General features: G+C 45.4%; 1 protein-coding gene across 4 annotated transcripts in view; it reads left to right on the top strand.

The window, feature by feature from the left end:
- Positions 1-22,453, top strand: part of LOC141105644 (alpha-2-macroglobulin-like) — a 317,621-nt gene that overhangs the window by 191,749 nt on the left and 103,419 nt on the right. For 3 of the 4 annotated variants that reach the window (XM_073595620.1, XM_073595617.1, XM_073595619.1), the window contains exon 17: positions 1,426-1,537. In XM_073595620.1, the coding sequence (XP_073451721.1) occupies positions 1,426-1,537 (112 nt within the window). The remainder of the gene's footprint in view (positions 1-1,425; positions 1,538-22,453) is intronic. The other variant, XM_073595618.1, reaches the window with a different exon arrangement.

Consider the following 22,453-nt stretch of genomic DNA (forward strand, 5'->3'; position numbering starts at 1 on the left):
AGCACAGCCCCCCCTCGGATCCTACCCAGGACCACCAGGGAAGCCACCCAGGACCACCAGGGAAGCCGCCCAGGACCACCAGGGAAACCAGCCACACTGGACCACCAGGTATGCCCCCTAGACCCCCAGGGAAATACTGATCTGTGCAAAGGCAGCTGCCAATCAATGCCCAGGCAGCTGCCAATCAGTGCCCACTCCCATGCCTACCACTGCCAGTGCCACCAGGGATGCCCATCAGTGCCGCGTATCAGTGCCACGTATCAGTGCCCATCAGTGCCCATCAGTGCCACGTACCAGTGCCCATCAGTGCCGCCTATCAGTGCCCAGCAGTGCCGCCTATCAGTGCCCAGCAGTGCCACCCATAAGAACCCATCTGTGCAGCCTTTCAGTGCCCATAGGTGTTGCCTAACAGTGCCCATCAGTGCCCACCAGTGCCACCCAGTGCCACCCATAAGTGCCCATCAGTGCCGCGTATCAATGCCCATCAGTGCTGCATATCAGTGCCACCCATCAGTGCCGCCTACCAGTGCCCATCGTCAGTGCCCGTCAGTGCCCGCTCATTGGTGCCACCTCATCGCTGCCGCCTTATCAGTGCCCGTCAGTGCCGCCTTATCAGTGCCCATCAGTGAAGGAGAAAACTTACCTATTTACAAAATTTTTAAACAAAAACAAAAGCAAAACTTTTTTTTTTTCAGAATTTTCGGTCTTTTTTTATCTGTTTCGCAAAAAATAAAAACCGCAGAGGTGATCAAATACCACCAAAAGAAAGCTCTATTTGTGGGAACAAAATGATACAAATTTTGTTTGGGTACAGTGTTGGATGACCGCGCAATTGTCATTCAAACTGCGACAGCGCTGAAAGCTGAAAATTGGTCTGGGCAGGAAGGTGTCTAAGTGTCCTGTATTAAACATCTTACAACATATAAAAATAAACTACAAATATAATCATATTTAATCAATAACAGAAATTGACTTGCCATGCATCTGCAATGTATATGAGTGCAAATAGGAAAGCATTCAGGGAAGAGCAGATAGTGATTCAGTGACAAAGCTGGAAGAAAGGGTATAAAGCTAAACTATCAGGAAGTTAGAGAGTGGATGAAAAGGAGGAATGGGTGAAATAAGTGGGGTAAAAGGTTACTTGGTAACATGATAGACTTCTCTAGAATCAAAGAATTTTTTTGGGAGTTACTGAATTGTAAAGAGCTGTCATAGGAGAAGCTTTTGGTGCAAGAGGCGGCAGTGCTAACATCCAGATATCATTTAATATCACATAGGCAGAGAAAGATTTCCATGAAATGCCATCGACTCCAGAGTGCTGTCTATTATTTTATAGGTTTTGGGTATTGTTCATAATTGATTATGCTTGGCCTATAATATGTTTTCCTAATGAAATCTCATTGTTTTTTTATTTTAAAACTACAGGGAATAAACCTAAAAATAATAACAAGTGCAGAAATTAAGAAGCCTAAGGATTGCCTTCCAATTTATCAAGGGAAGACGCCATTCTATAAATACAACATTTTCCCAGGTCTGGGTAAGATTATAGAATGAAGCCATTTATTTTTTCACATCCAAGCCGGGTGTATTACTAGGGCTATAGCTGCCCATGCTGATCCTTTGGTGCCCAAAGTTAAGAAGATCCCAGTACAGGACTTTTATCTCCCCTCGCCTACTTAAACCAGCAATACCTGGAGGATATGTAATAGCAAAAGGCCCCATTAAATTAGGAATCATCAGTTTTCCACATGTGTAAACCAGCCAAAATCACTTTTTACCTCATTGTGCACTAGGAGAGCTAAAGGAAGAATGTGGTTGATGTGGGCACCTGTACAGTTTACCTTCAGATACTTTGAAAATAACTCTGTGAGGTTGGGTGTAGGGATGGGCTGAATGGACCCCTGTTCGGTTCGCACCAGGACTTTTGAACACCACGAAAGTTCAGACCCGAATACCAAACTCAATCAAAGTCAATCAAAAGTGCCCATTTTGAAGGTTTATATGCAAGTAATTGGGCATATAATGTAACCATTGTAGGGGTCCGGGTCTTGCCTTGGGGGACATGTATCAATAAAAAAAGTTTGTGAAAAACATAATTTTTAAATGAGCAGTGATTTTTTTATTTTTAAAGTGAAAGCATAAAAATAAAAAATTCCTTCCAATATAGTGCCTGGGGGGTCCCCTTCATATCTATAATCTGCTGCAGCAATAATTGCATTTATAAAGCCAACAGTTAGTCAACTAAATCTCCAGTACATTTTAGTTGACTAAAACTCATTTTAGTCATCTAAAATCTAATAGGTGTAATTAAAGTGTAATGCATTAGTTAACATTTCTCTACAATTTCCAAGCTCATTATATACTGCTGGAGTGAAAAATCTAATATGATATTTATTATTAGGGATGGGCTATCTGTTTGAGTCAAACATGAGTTCGACTCAAACATTGGCTATTCGCCCGTTCGTCGAACAGCGAACAAATTGGGGTGCTCGTGGCAAATTCGAAAAGCCACGGAACACCCTTTAAAAGTCTATGGGAGGAATCTAGAGTGCTCATTTTAAAGGTTAATATGCAAGTTATTGTCATAAAAAGTGTTTGGGGACCCGGGTCCTGCCCCAGGGGACATGTATCAATGCAAAAAAAGTTTTAAAAATGGCCATTTTTTTCAGGAGCAGTGATTTTAATAATGCTTAAAGTGAAACAATAAAAGTGACGTGTATGGGTGACCCCACCCCCCTCTGATGTAACGCAGGATTCCCATTGCATCAGAAGGGGGCAGGGTCACCCATACACGTCACTTGGAAATCCCAGCGTTTCCCCTTGTCAGAGGGAGACAGGGTCACGTGGCGGGTGGCCCCGCCCTCAGCTACATAAGAGCTGTCACGCTAGCGCCGCGTCATTGGCTGGGTGCCTCCGGTGGAGGCAGGATCCTGTGCATGTTCCTCACTGGAGTCGCTGGAGATTATCTATCGCTGGAGATCGAGAATTGGATTACATCACTGGAGTAGGAGCATGGATTTATTGGATTACATCACTGGAATCTCTTTTTTATTTTTTTATTTTTAATACAGGACTTGTCCCAAGCCATCTCCTGTGTTTTTTTTAACATTTTGACACTTTCTTTTTGTGAAATGGTAGAAGTACAATGTACCCCTTACCAATTCACATAGGGGGAGGCTGGGATCCGGGTGTCCCCTTTGTTAAAGGGGGCTTCCAGATTCTGATAAGCCCCCCACCCACAGACCCCCACAACCACCGGGCAAAAGTTGTGGGGGGTGAGGCCCTTGTCCCCATCAACATGGGGACATCCTCTCCATGTTGAGGGCATGTGGCCTGGTATGGTTCAGGAGGGGGGGCGCTCTCTTGTCCCCCCCTCTTTTCATGCGGCCTGCCAGATTGCGTGCTCGGATAAGAGTCTGGTGTGGATTTTTGGGGGAACCCCCACGCCATTTTTTTTAATTTTGGCGCAGAGTTTCCCTTAATATCCATAACAGACCTGAAGGGCCTGGTAATGGAATTATGGGGGACTCCCACGCATTTTTTTTAATTTTTCAATGACTTTCAATGACTTTTATGTGTATTGTCGGGACCGACAATTCATTAATAGCCGGCACTAGCGCTAGTACTTTTAAATGACCTTTTTTTCCTTTAGAAATGTAATTTTGCTCTCGGACTGTTATAAACACGGAAACATGCACTACTTTACAGGCATACTATAGACACCCCCCAGGTACGAAATTTAAAGGAATATTTCACTTTCATTGTTTCACTTTAAGCATTATTAAAATCACTGCTCCTGAAAAAACGGTCGTTTTTAAAACTTTTTTTGCATTGATACATGTCCCCTGGGGCAGGACCCAGGTCCCCAAACACTTTTTATGACAATAACTTGCATATTAACCTTTAAAATTAGCACTTTTGATTTTTCATGTTCGTGTCCCATAGACTTCAATGTTGTTCGCGTCTTCGAACAAATTTTTTTGCCAGTTCGCATGTTCTGGATGCGAACTGAACAGGGGGGTGTTCGGCCCATCCCTATTTATTATGGCATTGAGGTATGAACATGCACTGTATAAACTGAATTCACTCAAAAGATTGTAAGGATGAATAGTGGCGCTAACCCCCAAGTGGTGGGGATAAACCAGACACTCCTGCACACACAACCAATACAGAAAAAGAAAATGACTCCTGCGCACAAGTGGTCAACCAGACAGATGGTAAAACGACACAGGCCTTGCTGCCCTCAAGGATGGGGAATCCTAGCAGACAAAGAAATAAAAAGAGAGAGGGGCGCACCGGCCATGTGCATTATCTTTTGTAAAATTTATTGAATAAAAATGATAATAGAAATAACTCACAAGCAGTTATAAAACCAGGTGCCGTAACGTAAAGTTAACGCGTTTCGAAGGGCATGTGCCTTCTTCATCAGAGCTCAGCAGTCGACTGCTGAGCTCTGATGAAGAAGGGACGTGCCCTTCGAAACGCGTTAGCTAGTAGTGATGCCTGTATGTTCCTCTATGACCTTTGGAAGGCTTCGCTCATCATTATAACCGCTTGCTGCTAGCTGTTGCTCGAGTTCTACGGCACCTGGTTTTATAACTGCTTGTGAGTTATTTCTTTTATCATTTTTATTCAATAAATTTTACAAAAGATAATGCACATGGGCGGTGCGCCCCTCTCTCTTTTTATTACTCCTGCACACACCAATATTCTACAGTGAGTTGGAAGTGTACTAAATTCAAAAACACTGTAAATGGGATGAGTTTACAATACACAGGCAAGGTGACCTTCCCTGTTACCCAAAAAATTAAATTCAATACATCCACACAGGTGATAAATCCTAATAAAATCAAATAGTGAAAACAGTACAAAACATAACACCCCGTGACAGTAGTGTTAGATTATATCAATATTACTGTTATATTAATATCAACAAAAAAAACAAAACTAGTGAATTAAAGAAATAAAAGTTTGATGTGAAATGAATGACACAAAATCCCAAAATATATATATATATAAAAATATAAAAATGTGAGAAATACAAAAACAAAAAAAGTCCAAGTGAATCGTGAAGATAAATGGAAAAAAAATCCAAAAAGTGAAGGTGTCTCCAAACTGTTCAGCTGTGTTTCAAAACATCCACCACACCTCCGTGACGTGATTCCACTCCCTTCTAAAGTTCAAACTCACCAGCTATTAAGGCCTCCCACTCTCATGTTTGGCCAAACAGAGCCTCAACCCACTCTCATGGGGGTTAGCATGCGATCATAAACATGCACTGCTCAATAGACCGTACACTTTCCTTACGTTGGTGATTTCACATATAAAATAAAAGAATGCTCCAATAGTGTAATACCGTTTAAAAGATTTAATCAAACACTGAAACAACTCCAATACACTCACATTCAAGATAAAAAATAGCAGGCAAATCACTTCACAGCATATAGGAAACCTCAGACGGCCACGGCAGACCCAGGGAGTGTGGGACAAGTGCTACGGATGGGTGAGACGAACACTAGCATCCACACTCCCTGGGTCCGCCATGGCCGTCTGTTGTGCTTTCGATGTACCATTGCATGCTTTGCCGTGAGGTTTCCTATATCTGTGAAGTGATTTGCCTACTATTTTTTATCTTGAATGTGAGTGTATTGGAGTTGTTTCAGTGTTTGATTAAATCTTTTAAACGGTAATACACTATTGGAGCATTCTTTTATTTTATATGTGAAATCACCAACGTAAGGAAAGTGTCCAGTCTATTGAGCAGTGGATGTTTATGATCGCATGCTAACCCCCATGAGAGTGGGTTGAGGCTCTGTTTGGCCAAACACGAGAGTGGGAGGCCTTAATAGCTGGTGAGTTTGAACTTTAGAAGGGAGTGGAATCACGTCACGGAGGTGTGGTGGATGTTTTGAAACACAGCTGAACAGTTTGGAGACACCTTCACTTTTTGGATTTTTTTCCCATTTATCTTCACAATTCACTTGGACTTTTTTTGTTTTTGTATTTCTCACATTTTTATATTTTTATATATATATATTTTTTTTGGATTTTGTGTCATTCATTTCACATCGAACTTTTATTTCTTTCATTCACTAGTTTTTGTTTTTTTTGTTGATATTAATATAACAGTAATATTGATATAATCTAACACTACTGTCATGGGGTGTTATGTTTTGTACTGTTTTCACTATTTGATTTTATTAGGATTTATCACCTGTGTGGATGTATTGAATTAAATTTTTTGGGTAACAGGGAAGGTCACCTTGCCTGTGTATTGTAAACTCATCCCATTTACAGTGTTTTTGAATTTAGTACACTTCCAACTCACTGTAGAATATTGGTGTGTGCAGGAGTGTCTCGTTTATCCCCACCACTTGGGGGTTAGCGCCACTATTCATCCTTACAATCTTTTGGGTGAATTCAGTTTATATAGACCTTATAATTTAAGTGGCAGCTCCGATAGGGTCGTGGTATTTAATTTTAGCGCAGAGGTGGTAGTGCAGGTTTGGGCAACGTTTTTTGGCCTGTATACCTACAGTTTACATTATGAACATGCACTACAGACCAATGTTAATTTTGAAGTCAATTTTTAAATTAGTTTTAGTCTTAGTCTTTTGACTAAAATGGCATTTTAGTTTTAGTTCCATTTTAGTTTTAGTTGTATTTTAGTCATCTCAGTTGTTTTAGTTTTAGTCGTATTTTAATCGACTAAAGTAATATTCATTTAGTTGACTAAAACATTTTAGACGTTTTAGTCTACGAAATTAACACTGCTGCAGGGGACTGCACACGTGTCTCTGCTGGCGTGACAAAGGATGAGGAGGATAAGGAAGGTTTAGTAAGCCAGTCCACCACCTCCACTGCATGCTGTGGCTGAATAGCACGGGCAAACTTACTAAACATAAGAAATGATGCCTTGCCTGAGGATTGAACACCACATCCACATTTGCCTGTGGACACATTTGTTGCTGGCCCCCTTACAGTGCGAAGGGAACATCTGCCTCTCCTTGTTGTCCTCCCAGACATTATTGGGAGGGAGGGAGGGGGCGGAACTTATAAGCAAATGTAAAGAAGAAGTTGAAATCTGTACGTAGATGCACTTTAATCAATGTAAAAAGGTGTTTGGTGCACTTTAATTTGAGTACTCATACTACACATACACACTCCACAGATACACTATAATATACTGCAATATAAACGTACAGTGTTGCACAGAACTATATGGCGTTAAACTGGCAGTAACGCACACAAAACTATATGTTGCTAAACTGGCAGTAACGCACACAGAGCGATATGGCGTTAAACTGACAGTAACGCACAAAAACAATATGGCGTTAAACTGGCAGTAACGCACACAGAACTATATGGCATTAAACTGGCAGTAACGCACGCAAAACTATATGGTGTTAAACTGGCAGTAGCGCACACAAAACTATATGGTATTAAACTGGCAGTAACGCGCACAGAAGTAAATGGCATTAAACTAGCAGTAATGCACACAGAAGTAAATGGCGTTAAACTGGCAGTAACGAACTCAAATAGACGGTGTTCAACTGTCACTACACTGACGCTATCTGCACTGTCCCTACTCTAGCTATACACCAATGTCAAGATTACTGACACGGTCTCACTACACTACACTGCAACTATATGAGCAGTCCCTACTCTACACTAATGTATGTATGAATGACATGGTCTCACTACACTACAGTGAAACTATCTGAGCTGTCCCTACTCTAGCTGCACACTATGCAAACCTGAATGATGGTCCTCCTCACTACACTCACACTATCCCTAGACTGAAACTAAACTAATATTCTGCACTGACAATTGAAACAAAATAGCACAGTATAGCACACTAACTAACTGAACAGAGCCATCTCTCTCTCTATCTCTCTCCATGCCAAAATCATACTGAAAATGCCTGCCATTGAAAGAATACTTTTATACTGTGGGTCGGGAATGAGCCATGAATGGATAAAGTCATGATGACCGTGTCCAATCATGACTTTGATAGTGCTCTGTGCCCTGATTGGCTGAAGCTTTCACTGCTTCAGCCAATCAGGGCTTGCAATGTACTGTTCTGCGCCGCAATGCATTGTGGTCGGTTAGGGGGGGCGAACAAACAGTCGAACAACCAGGTCGAACTTATGCTCGGGCCGAACCGGTCGCCCATCCCTAGTTGGGTGTATTCCAGCCTCTGTATTTCTTTTTATATGTTCTGTACTGTGGATTCTCTTCCCGGGAACAATCAATTAATTTACAAGGCTATTAGGGATGGGCTGTCTGTTCAAGTTGAACATGAGTTTGACTCGAACATCGGCCGTTCGCTTGTTCATCGAATTTCGAACATTATGGGCCGTTCACTCAAAATTCGTCATGACCCATAAAGCACTGCATCATCACAGTGCATTGCTGGCTGATGATTGGCCAAGCATGCACTATGACCCGCAGGCTTTGGCCAATCACAGTGCCGTAAGTGAAGAGAGCCATAATTGGCCACAGGCAGGGTGCCTGTGGCCAATTATGGCTCAGGGGGTTAAGTACACGCCCCACAATATATAAGGCCGCCTGCACGTCGGCCTCATGTAGTGTGTTGGTGGCTTTTGTTCAGAGAGAGACACAGAGAGAGTGTCATTTCATTTAGTTTGAGCAGGCAGGCAATTCCTGGTGTTCTGTATATATATATATATATAATCTAGCCAAGCCTATACCTGACTAGGCCATTACCTGAGTGCTTGTTCAAAGACACACTTTCAGCCAGGCAGGTGACTCACTGAGCTGCAGTTCATTTAATAAATATATATACAGGCTTGTATATATATATATATATATATATATATATATATATATATATATATATATAGTCTAGCCCATGAGTGCATGTTCAAAGACACTTTTAGCCAGGCAGGTGACTCACTGACCTGCAGTTCAAAAAAACATAAATCCACTGCATTAGATTCTAGCCAAGCCTATACCTGACTGTAGGACATTCCTTGAGTGCGTGTTCAAAGACACTTTCAGAAAGGCAGGTGACTCACTGAGCTGCAGTTCCTTTAATAAATATATTGTGGTGGAGTGGTACCCCACCAGTGTTTGGATGCAGGATTCTCAACCAGGCAGGTTGAGGGGCTCCAGTTTATTTTCTTATTTGGGAGGAAACTGGCTTTTCAGTTTCCTCATTGTTTACTAAAATCCGTTTTGGGATCTGGAGCCTGGGGATTTCTTAGAGATCCGGGTGGGATAAAATCCCCAGTCCTGGGTCCAGGTTTTGGGACTCACTGGCACTCTGATTGTTCAGGTGTGTGTGGGCCTGATAGCAGAGTCAGGACCATGATTCTGGGCTCCACTCAGAGAGACAGGAGGTCTGCAGGAGTCCAGGCTTGCAAGGGAGATCCCAGAGAGTGCAGGTTTGCACTGAAGTATCCAGAGAGTGCAGGTTTGCACTGAAGTATCCAGAGAGTGCAGGTTTGCACTGAAGTATCCAGAGAGTGCAGGTTTGCACTGAAGTATCCAGAGAGTGCAGGTGTGCACTGAAGTATCCAGAGAGTGCAGGTGTGCACTGAAGTACCCAGAGAGTGCAGGCTGCAAGGTAAAAGCCAGAGACCTGAGTCTGAGGTCGCTGACAGTAGTCAGGAGAGCTCCATGTGGGAGCCTGAGCAGTGGTGTGTCTGCTGCTGAAGAGAGCCAGGTGGCTCTGTATTTTTGTTTGCAATGCTGCATGTGTAAGCCAGGAGGCTGAATATACTTTTGCTGGCGGTAAAATCCCCCTGCGAGGCAAACCACTTTTGCTGGAACTTTGTTTTTCTTTAATAAGAGTGGGCCAAAAAGCCCTGAAAAGGAATTATCTGTGTGGACTGTTCCCGCTAGCGGGTGCTACACTTGAGCTAAACAATGCCCAAACCTCACAATATATATAGGCTTGTATATATATATATATATATATATATATATATATAGTCTAGCCAAGCCTATACCTGACTAGGCCATTGCCTGAGTGCGTGTTCAAAGACACTTTCAGCCAGACAGGTGACTCACTGAGTTGCAGTTCACAAAATATATATCCACTGCATTGTATTCCAGCCAAGCCTATACCTTACTGTAGGCCATTGCTGGTGAACTGTTTTTAGTAAACATCATTCGTTCTTTTGCTAATCTAATTGTACAGTATGTCTGGAAGGCCACCAAGGAGAGGCAGACACTCACAGGCCACTAAAAGAGGGCAAGCAGGCTCTGTATCTACAGCAAACCTCAGCACGTGTCTGTGGGGCACGCTTGTCCTTTTTTTCGGCAGCTGGCCATGTTGAGCCACAACATGCAGAAGAGTTGGTAGAGTGGATAACCAAGCCATCCTCATCATCCTCATCCTCTGTCACCCAGGCTCAGGGTACTTTGTCTGCCAATGTAGCTGCCAAAGCGACCTCTTCCATTGGCTCAATGTCATCAGTCACTCCTTCCCTAGCCCCACCATCATGCCCAGAGGAGTCCCCCGAACTGTTCGACCACAGTGTAGGGTATACACTGTAGCAGGATGCACAGCATTTTGAAGGCTCTGATGATGGTACCCAGGTTGAGGATGAAGGCAGTAATGTGAACCCAGAGAGAAGAGGGGGTGCCCAAGAAGGACAAGAAACTGGCAGTCATGTTCCCCCAGCTGCAGCATACTGCCAGGTTTGCTCCAGTGGCGAGGAGGGAGGGGATGATGAGGTCACTGGCGTGGGTGCCTGATAGAAGAGGGGGGGGGAAGGAGGAGGCACATCTCCAACGAGGCAGGATGCCCTCCAGGGGCCAGCTTAAGGGCAGCCAACTGACTGCATCACACCGCAGAGCTCTGCATGTGCAGGGCACTGCACATTTTTCCAAAAGTTCTTTGGTTTGGGCCTTTCTTGAGATGTGTGCAGCAGATCGCACTATTGCTGTTTGCAACATACGTCTGAAGTGTATCAAGCATGGCCAAAACAGCAGCCGCTTGGGCACCACATGCTTAACCAGACATAGAGTGGGGACGGAAAGTATTCAGACCCCCTTAAATTTTTCACTCTTTGTTATATTGCAGCCATTTGTAAAAAACATTTAAGTTATTTTTTTTCCTTATGAATGTACACATATTGACAGAAAAACACAGAATTGTTGACATTTTTGCAGATTTATTAAAAAAGAAAAACTGAAATATCACATGGTCCTAAGTATTCAGACCTTTTGCTCAGTATTTAGTAGAAGCACCCTTTTGATAAAATACAGTCATGAGTCTTTTTGGGAAAGATGCAACAAGTTTTTCACACCTGGATTTGGGGATCCTCTGCCATTCCTCCTTGCAGATCCTCTCCAGTTCTGTCAGGTTGGATGGTAAACGTTGGTAGACAGCCATTTTTAGGTCTCTCCAGAGATGCTCAATTGGGTTTAAGTCAGGGCTCTGGCTGGGCCATTCAAGAACAGTCACAGAGTTGTTGTGAAGCCACTCCTTCGTTATTTTAGCTGTGTGCTTAGGGTCATTGTCTTGTTGGAAGGTAAACCTTTGGCCCAGTCTGAGGTCCTGAGCACTCTGGAGAAGGTTTTCATCCAGGATATCCCTGTACTTGGCCGCATTCATCTTTCCCTTGATTGCAACCAGTCATCCTGTCCCTGCAGCTGAAAAACACCCCCACAGCATTATGCTGCCACCACCATGCTTCACTGTTGGGACTGTATTGGACAGGTGATGAGCAGTGCCTTGTTTTCTCCACACATACCGCTTAGAATTAAGTCCAAAAAGTTATATTTTGGTCTCATCAGACCAGATAATCTTATTTCTCACCATCTTGGCATCCTTCAGGTGTTTTTTTAGCACTTTCATGTGTCTTGCACTGAAGAGAGGCTTCCGTCGGGCCACTCTGCCATAAAGCCCCGACTGGTGGAGGGGTGCAGTGATGGTTGACTTTCTACAACTTTCTCCCATCTCCCGACTGCATCTCTGGAGCTCAGCCACAGTGATCTTTGGGTTCTTCTTTACCTCTCTCACCAAGGCTCTTCTCCCCCTATAGCTCAGTTTGGCCGGAAGGCCAGCTCTAGGAAGGGTTCTGGTCATCCCAAACGTCTTCCATTTAAGGATTATGGAGGCCACTGTGCTCTTAGGAACCTTAAGTGAAGCAGAAATTTTTTTGTAACCATGGCCAGATCTGTGCCTTGCCACAATTCTGTCTCTGAGCTCTTCAGGCACTTCCTTTGACCTCATGATTCTCATTTGCTCTGACATGCACTGTGAGCTGTAAGGTCTTATATAGACAGGTGTGTGGCTTTCCTAATCAAGTCCAGTCAGTATAATCAAACACAGCTGGACTCAAATGAAGGTGTAGAACCATCTCAAGGATGATCAGAAGAAATAGACAGCATCTGAGTTAAATATGAGTGTCACGGGGGGCGTGGCCTAGCGCGGCATGTGAACAGACCTGTTCACCGGAGCTCCCGCTGTTGATCCTGGGACCGATCCTCTCCTCGCTTATCCGGAAGCCCAAAAAGCGCGGTACCGGTACCCACAGCCTTCCTGTCATCCCAGGCCACAAAATCAGCACCAGATTGGGGCATGATGACCCGAGGGAACCGCGGAGAACAAGCGGTCTCGGCCGCCACAGAATCCCAAGATGGCGCCTGGACGTCTCAGCCTCAGAGAACACCACGAGGCCAGGAGAAGAGAGCGGAGCAGGGGGGTAAGTCACAGAAACTCCCTAAGGCTAAAGACCAGACCAGGGACATGCTTTACTATGCACAGAAGCTAGCGGGCTCAGCAGACTCCACACACAGCAGCACACAGCTTCCTGCAGCTTCCATGGAGCAGGCAGGCAGGGGGGACACAGACAGGCCAGAAGACACTGATACCATGGAGTCTGTACCAGATCCTATGCCAGGCCTGTTTGATATGCAGGTGGAGGATACCCCCCAGCCCACACTGAGTGAAATACTACATGCAGTCCACAGATGCACTGCCTCAGTGGATGACCTGAAGGAAAAGTTTGGGGGGCTGAAGGAGACTGTCTCCCTGCTACGTCAGGACATTCAAAAAATTAGAGAGAGAACCACAGCAGTGGAGGGGAGAGTCAGTGACATAGAAGACCAGATGCCCCACTTGAACAGAGATATGAGGGGGGCCGCACAGCATGCACACCAGGCCTTTGAGAAGACCGACGACACTGAGAACCACCTGCGACGCAACAACGTCCGCATAGTGGGGCTACCAGAGAAGGTTGAGGGCAGAGACCCCATGGTGTTCGTCGAGGAATGGTTACAAAATATATTTGGCAAAGAGGCCTTCTGGCCCCTGTATGCAGTGGAACGGGCGCACCGAGTACCACCAAGACCTCTCCCGCCTGGCAATCCCCCAAGAGCGATGCTGGCCAGGCTCCTCAACTATCGGGACCGTGAAGTGGTTCTAAGGTTAGCCAGAGAAAAGGGGGCAGTGCAGTTTAACGGTACCAAAATATCCTTCTATCCTGACTTCTCAGCTGAAGTGCAGCGCAGAAGATCTAAGTTTGCGGATGTTAAAAAAAGGCTGCAACGACTTCAACTCAAGTATGCAATGTTGTTCCCCGCTAAGCTGAGAGTTATGGCTGGAGACCAGAACCGCTTTTTTGCAACCGCACAGGATGCAGCAGGATGGCTGGACCAGAATGAACAAGATCTACACCGCCGCAGATGTGAAAATGAGGAAGGCTGATTTCAAATGACCCACTTACTTAATGCATAAAAGGCGCCTATATTCCATTTTTGATATTGCTCCTTACAAAGAGGATGTTTCCTAAACTTCAAGCGACAGCGACTGAGTACTGAATCTTTTAGAGCTCGACACAGTTGTTGTTTAGCCAACCGGGTGGGCTGTGAATGTGCGTCACTCCCACACAATACAAGTTGCCACTGTTGTTATGGCTTGAGTCTTTGTGCCCTGTTGGCACGGTTTTGGCCCACAGAGCCTCGCAGTTTTTGATACCTTTCCGCTTGGTGCTGCCAGCGGGTCTTGGTTTACAAGATCTACCTTGTCCATGGATCTACCACGTGGTTTATTTCACCATACAACTAAGTTTACTTATTACTTATTTTTTTTTTTTGCAAAGATCTGATGCCCATCCACTGCACACTATGCCTTGTCGACCTGCCCCACGTTCCGCACAGTCGTCTGGGCAATTTGCTTGCACATGGATTGCAGCTTGGAAGTCTCCGGGCGCAACATCAAAGGATACAGGACAGGGACATGCTTCTGAGAAATGGCTCATGCTCTCGCAATGTCTGATACACCTATAGTGTCCTGGAACGTGCGAGGAGTAAATGACCCATTAAAAAGATCTATGATTTCTCCTGGGCTGCGGAAGTTTCACCCGGCCATAATTGGCTTGCAGGAAACCCACTTGAAGAGCGACACAGTCAATTTTTTACAATACGCCTGGGTAGGTAAAGCCTATCACTCCACTTACTCTGCTTTTTCACGTGGAGTAAGTGTTTTGATACACAAAGCCCTAGTGTACCAGGAACTGGATTCATTAATAGATATATCTGGAAGGTTTGTGTTTTTGCACTGTAAATTGTACACAATCACATTGATATTAGCATTTATTTATGTGCCCCCTCCGTTTTCCAGGGAGGTTTTGCAGCTATTAATCTCATACTTAGTCAACAAACCGGATATACCGGTACTGATAATGGGGGACTTTAATTGTTACCTGGACCCTAAATTAGACAGACACCCCCCTGTACGGCCTCCTGGGGGCGGACGAGGCACAGCTCTGAGCCGCCTACTCATAGAGGTGGGATGGATGGATATGTGGCATAACAGAAATCCAAATAATAAGCAATTCTCTTGTTTCTCTAAGACCCACGGGTCACTGTCACGTATTGATCTATGCATAGGCACCCCAAACCTGGTTGGTAGTATATCCAAAATAGAATATTTCCCGCGAGGTGTCTCGGACCACTCCCCACTAGTTATGTGGTTAACTACTCGGCCCCCTAGTAACCTACCTGGAGCTCCTTGGAAATTAAATGCTTTCTGGTTGAAACTTTTTACTTCACAAGAAAGAATAGCCGCTCAGATTCAGGCTTTCTTTTAAACACATCTCTATTTAACTAATGCTCATTTGAAATGGGAGACCTTTAAAGCGCACTTAAGAGGGACTTTTATCCAGGAAATACAGAAGGTCAAACACAACTCCTCGGTTCTGTTAGAACAGGCGGGGGACTTGGTGCGACAACTGGAACTTACCTATGTCACTAACCCTACTGACTCCGCCAGGGAGGCATGGATGTCGGCCCAGGACTCCCTGGACCGGCTGAGATCCTCCACAGCGGAGAGAAAGAGATTTTTCTCGAAACTGGCGTTCTATGAAGAGGGGGAAAAGACAGGCCGTCTACTTGCTAAAATCGCACGATCCCAGCAGCAGTCACCAGCCATTGGGGCCATCCGGGCAGCCAATGGAAAAATAGTCAGTTCTCCAGAGGTCGTTATTACAGAGCTGGCATCTTTCTATGGCAACCTGTATAGATCAAGGGATGCCTACTCGGATGCAGACCTAACCATGTATATGACAAAAATAGATTTACCATCGCTATCGGTGGCAGCTCGAAATCAGTTAGATGCTCCCATAACTGAGGAGGAGCTACAGACGGCGGCCTGTTCTTTTCCCACATGCAAGGCACCAGGAAAGGATGGCCTCCCCATGGAGGTGTTTAGTCAATATGGTGAACAGATACTCCCTGAACTGCTAAAGGTTTTTAATGCTAGCTTAGATGCGGGAAGACTTCCTGAATCTATGGCAAGAGCCAACGTAATCCTACTACTTAAACAGGGGAAGGATCCAGTAGACCCAGGCTCCTACAGACCTATATCGTTGCTCCAGAGTGACGTGAAGATTCTAGCTAAGGTCCTGGCGATCCGGGTCAATGGGATTATCTCCTCCATTATACACCAGGACCAGGCTGGCTTTATGCCACAAAAATCAACGGCCACAAATCTTAGGAGATTGTTCCTGAATATGCAATTGCAAGCAGACAACGGGGGTCAAAGGGCGTTGTTGTCTCTTGATGCCAACAAGGCCTTTGACAGCGTTAGCTGGAGATATTTATGGGCAGTACTGGAAAAGTTTGGTTTTGGTGCACGGTTTATAGCGTGGGTTAAGCTGCTCTATGCGTCCCCACAGGCCAATATAAGAGTGACGGACAGGGTATCACCAGCTTTTTCTCTGGGCAGGGGGACAAGGCAGGGTTGCCCCCTGTCCCCTCTGCTCTTTGCAATCGCGATAGAGCCCCTGGCAGCCCTGATAAGAGATAGTGCCCAGATAAAGGGGTTCCAATACAGAACTCTACATGAAAAAATAATGTTGTACGCTGAGGACATGTTACTCTTTTTAGGAGACACGAGTCACTCGCTAGTGGAGGTGATGTCTATAATAAAAACGTTCGGCCGCTATTCCGGGCTAACCATAAATTGGTCCAAGTCGGCTCTGATGCTGTTGGACGGAGATTGTGGGGTTGTACTCCCGGATAGCTGCCCCATTCCCCTGGTCACTAGTTTCAAATACCTGGGCATACGAGTGGCACCCAGGATTGGAGACTAGTGCTCCCTAAACATCTACCCCTTACTATCACGTTTCCGTGACAAAATAAATACCTGGAATAACCTGAAGATGTCCTTGGCGGGCAAGGCCAACCTAATTAAAATGATCCTAATGCCTCAGTTGCTATACTTCTTACATAATACTCCGGTCGTGGTCCCGCTAAAAATCTTCAGAATAGTAAATACACTCTTCCGCCGGTTATTGTGGAATAACAAAAACCCCAGAATTAAGTTGGAGCAGCTGCAGCAATCGAAGGACAATGGGGGGTTGGCAGTTCCCAACCCCTGGTTGTACTATATAGCGTCCCAATTGCAACAGCTGGTCGGTTCTATGGCGTCGGAACCAAAAGGCTCGTCGGCACAGTTGATGTTGATGGCGTCGGGGGCTGAGACCATTCCCATGGGCCTTGAGGCACAGCTATTTGCAAAATCCAACAAACAGACCCCAACAATGTCACTCGTACATAAAATTTGGAATAAGGTCAGACAACTTCAGGGGGTGCAGGGTTTGACTGACTATAGTCCAATATGGGGCAACCGCTCTTATACTGAGCTGGATAAATTACTACAAGGGCCTAGATGGCGTAAACACGGGGTTAAACTGCTACTACATATATTTGCAAACGGTAAATTACTCTCTTTTACAGAATTGCAGGATAAATTTAACCTGCCAGATAGCATGTTTTATTCTTACCTTCAGCTGCGGCATGCAATCAATGCACAGGGAGACGCGGGTGGATGGACACTGTCGCCCACGCCCGTATTTCATGTGTTGCAGTCCAGCAGCGAGACCAAGGGAATTATATCTCAAAGGCTACCAGATGTTGTTAGCAAGGCACCTGCGAGCATTCCCATGCAATGCAATGTCAGCTTGGGAAAGGGACCTTGGTCAGCTTACAGGGGAGCAATGGGAGGAGACCCTGCAGTCTGTATCCACATGCTCCCTTAATGTTGCACAAAGGGAATCCCAATTGTTTATAGCATTAAGAGTGCACTATACCCCAAAAAAGCTATTTAAAATGGACAGGACAGCAGACCCTCTATGTTCCCGTTGTCGTCAGCATGATGGGGACCTTATTCACCTCCTGTGGAGATGCCCGAAACTCCACTGATATTGGAGGGAGGTGATGAGTACGCTCAATGAGGTATTTCAAACGAAGGTTCCCCTTGACCCCATGTGCTGTATACTGGGGGTCCTGGAGGAGGAGATCCCTGAAGAATTGGTCAGGGTCGCGTTCTCCAGAGCTTTATTCCAGGCCAGGAAACTTATACTCATGGGTTGGAAGTCTGTGGGGCCACCTACTAGTCGCACACGGGTGGAACACATGGGACAAACCCTCATAAGGTAAAAGTATATTTATCAACACAGAGGGTGCCCCATTAGAATCGAACGAATTTGGTCCAAATGGCTGGACACGCCAGGCCTAAGCCCGAGAGAGCTGGTGATGTCCAGGCTCCTACAATCTCTGTAAACAAGATGGGGGGATGCGGGATAGTATATATATAAGATAAACTGTGCGGGCGGGGGGGTGGAAAGGGTGAAATCTTTTGTTGGCAGGAGAAGTGCAGTGGGTTGGATACCCAAGTTGTAATAAACAATATATGTATGTGCATGAATATGTGATAACAAATCTTATGTAATTACAAACCAAGTGAAGTCTATTGTTGGATAATATGTGAATGTTCAATAAAACCTTTTTTGATTTAAAAAAAAATATGAGTGTCACAGCAAAGGGTCTGAATACTTAGGACCATGTGATATTTCAGTTTTTCTTTTTTAATAAATCTGCAAAAATGTCAACAATTCTGTGTTTTTCTGTCAATATGGGGTGCTGTGTGTACACTGTGTAGAATTAGGTGTGCCAAGTACTTGCGGGCAATCTGCTATTGCTACACCAACGTCTGATTGTAGCAGGCAAATTTCCCTACCCCAGTTGCTAAACCGGTGAAAGAAATTCTGTCCCAGCCATCCACATGTTCAGTGGCTGAATGCTAGTTTGGCTAAATTGCTAGCACTCCAACTGCTGCCATTTCAGCTGGTAGACTCTGCCCCCTTTCGAAAATTTGTGGAATATATGGTACCTCAGTGGCAGGTTCCCAAACGCCAATTTTCTTCTCGTAAGGCAATTCCGGCTCTCTACTGACATGTGGAAGGCAATGTCTTGGCCTCGTTGAACAGGGCAGTCAGCGGTAAAATGCATATAACCGCTGACTCATGGTCCAGCAGGCATGGATAGGGCTGTTACCTTTCTTTCACGGTGCACTGGGTAACCCTGCTGGCAGCTGGGAAGGATGCAGGACAGGGTGCAGTATTGTTGGAGCTTGTTCCGCCACTACGCCTCCAAAATGCTGGTAGTGGTGATTCTGCCACACCTCTCTCCTCCATCCCCTTCGCTTCTTCTTCCTCTATTGCTTCTTCCTGTGCAGATTTGTCCTCAGAACCAGCGGTGCTCCGTAGGCATTCTAGAGGCTACGCAAGCAATCAGGCAAAAAGATGCCATGGGGTGCTTGAGTTGGTCTGCTTAGGGGACAGAAGCCATACTGGGGCAGGGATTCTGTCAGCTCTGCAGGGGCAGGCTCAGAGGTGGTTGATGTCATGCCAGCTTCAGCCAGGAATGGTGGTTTGTGACATTGGCACCAACCTCCTCTCCGCCCTCCGACAGGGACAACTTCACCCATGTGCCCTGTTTGGCTCACGTCCTTAATTTAGTGGTGCAGCGGTTCTTGTGCAGGTACCTGGGCTTACAGGATATCCTGAGGCAAACCAGTAAAGTCTGAGGGTATTTCCACGGGTCATATAATGCCAGTGCTCAGCTGGCTGACCTTCAAAAGGAATGCAACCTGCCCAAGAACTGCCTCATCTGTGACATGCCCACCAGGTGGAATTCAACGTTGGCAATGCTGCAGCGGCTGCACACGCAGCAGAGGGCCATCAATGAGTACCTGTGCGAGTATGGCACAGGAGAGGGTCAGGGGAGCTTGGCTTTTTTTTGCCACGCCAGTGGCTCATGATCAGGGATGCATGCACTGTCCAGTCACCATTTGAGGAGGCCACGAGGATGGTGACAGTGTAGGCACTGTCCCTTTTGTATACCTGTTGGAGCACACGCTGTGTGGAATAATGGACAGGACACTTGAGGCAGAACAGAGGGAGGAAGAGGAGGAATTCTACCTCTCAAGGCCCCCTTTATCCAGACAGTATTGCTGTGGGCCTGCCGATCTCACAGGAAGAGGAGGAGGAGGAATAGGAGGATTGTGTCAGCATGGAGGTGGAGCCTAGCACTTAGCATCAGCAGCAGTCTTCAAGGGATCGTGTACAGTCCCCAGAAACCCATGGACTTGTACGTGGCTGGGAGGAGGTGGCTGCGGATCAGGTCGTCCTTAGTGACCCAGAGGACTCCGGATCGAATGCCTCAGCAAACCTACGCTGCATGGTCTCCCTGATCCTGCAAAGCCTGCGAAAGGACCCTCGGATTCGTGTGATCAAGGAGTGGGATCAATACTGGCTGGAAACCCTTCTTGATCCACGTTACAAGGGTAAACTTATCCAGCCATTGCAGAGCAGAGGATGAAACATCTTCGGGAGGCCTTGCAGAAAGGTTTGTGCAACACGTTTCCAGAGCCTGGGAGGGTACAAATTCCTGGTCCTGGACAACGTGTTGCTGAGGCTTCGGTCAATCAAAGAAGGAGCTGTGGAGAAGGTGGCCGTCTGACCGATGCATTCAGACAATTTTTTAGTCTGCAGCCCCAAGGTATGATCGGTTCCAGCAACCATTGCCAGCATCTGTTGTACATGGTGCAGGAATACCTAGGGGTAAGATCAGACTGGGAGACCTTTCCAACCGAAAAACCACTGGGTTACTGGGTCTTGAAGATGGATCACTGGCCAGAGCTGGCATAGTTTGCAAATGAGCTACTGGCCTGTCCTGCATCCAGCGTTCTTTTGGAAAGCACATTCAGTGCGCTGGAGGCTTTGTAACTGATCACAGAGTGCGCCTGTCCACTGACTCGGCTGATCAGCTCACCTTCATTAAAATGAATCAATCTTGGATCACCAGCTACCAAGCACCTGATGCTGATGTAACCGAATAATTTTTCTATGAATGTGAGATCCCTTGAAGACTGCCTATGCTGATGCTGACTGACTATCCTGTTATGCCGAGTGACTATCCTATTCCTCCTCAATGTTCATGTTGATAGCTTTTTGGTTCTGGGCACCAGCACCAGTGCCTAAAGCCCAATTTTTCTGCCCCTGTTTATCAGGGGCACGTAATTACAATTTTTAAATCTAATATTTCACAGCAGTGCTCGTTCCTGCACTCAACAACAGAATCTGTGAGGGGTTACATTGTTGTGGCACCAGCACCAGTGCCTAAAGCCCAATTTTTCTGCCCCTGTTTAACAGGGGCGCGTAATTACAATTTTTGCTGTAATATATTGCAGCAGGGCTCGTTCCAGTGCCCAGCAAGAGTTATGCCCCGTACATACGATCGGATTTTCCGACGGAAAATGTGTGATAGGACCTTGTCAGAAATTCCGACCGTGTGTAGGCTCCATCACACATTTTCCATCGGATTTTCTGACACACAAAGTTTGAGAGCAGGCTATAAAATTTTCCGACAACAAAATCCGTTGTCGGAAATACCAATCGTGTGTACACAAATCCGACGGACAAAGTGCCACGCATGCTCAGAATAAATAAAGAGATGAAAGCTATTGGCCACTGCCCCGTTTATAGTCCCGACGTACGTGTTTTACGTCACCGCGTTTAGAACGATCGGATTTTCCGACAACTTTGTGTGACCGTGTGTATGCAAGACAAGTTTGAGCCAACATCCGTCGGAAAAAATCCTAGGATTTTGTTGTGTGTACCGACTGTGTCCGACCGTGTGTACGGGGCATAACTGTGAGGGCTTACAGTGTTCTGGTACCACCAACACCAAAGGCCCAATTTTCTGCAGCGTATATAGGGCAAGCCCCTACTTACAAACATCCAACTTACAAACGACTCCTACTTACAAATGACTCCTACTTACAAACAGAGGGAGACAACAGGAAGTGAGAGGAAATCTACCCCTAGGAAGGAAAATTCTCTCCTGTAAGAGTTAATATGGGAAAAAGGTGTCTCCTCCACTGATTTATCAAAAATCCTTGTTTCCCTTAAAAAAAAACAAATTTTCAAAATCCAATTGTCATTGGGACAAAAAGTGAGGTGAAATCTTCTGAACAGGGGCACAGACAGCAAAACAAATGTTACAGGGGTGATGATAACCCTATGTTTCCATAAAGCTTTAAAATTGATTTTTTGGCTAAAGCTACACCTACAAAATGTATCTGTTCCAAATTACAAACAAACAGATTCTACATAAGAACAAACCTACAGTCCCTGTCTTGTTTGCACTGCCTGTATACTGCTGTTCAGAGTATAGGGCCTGAGGGCCCAACGCCTTTTCTTTTTCTAATTTGGGTGCGGGGTTCCCCTTAATATCCATGCAAGACCCAAAGGGCCTGGAAATGGACTGGGGGGGTACCCATGCCGTTTATCTCACTGATTTCCATCCATATTGCCAGGATCCGACATTACATTAAAGCCGCAAGCAGTTTTAAATGACTTTTATTCCTTTAGAAATGTAATTTTGTGCAGGAACTGTTCTAAGCATGGGAAAAATGTGCCACTTTACAGGCATACTATAGACAACCCCCAGGTATGATATTTAAAGGAATATTTCACGTTTATTTTTTCACTTTAACCACTTCAGCCCCGGAAGGTTTTACCCCCTTCCTGACCAGAGCACTTTTTACAATTCGGCACTGCGTCGCTTTAACTGCTAATTGCGCGGTCATGCAATGCTGTACCCAAACGAAATTTGCGTCCTTTTC

This window comes from Aquarana catesbeiana, linkage group LG08 (assembly GCF_042186555.1).
Source record: "Aquarana catesbeiana isolate 2022-GZ linkage group LG08, ASM4218655v1, whole genome shotgun sequence".
NCBI classification, from domain to species: domain Eukaryota; kingdom Metazoa; phylum Chordata; class Amphibia; order Anura; family Ranidae; genus Aquarana; species Aquarana catesbeiana.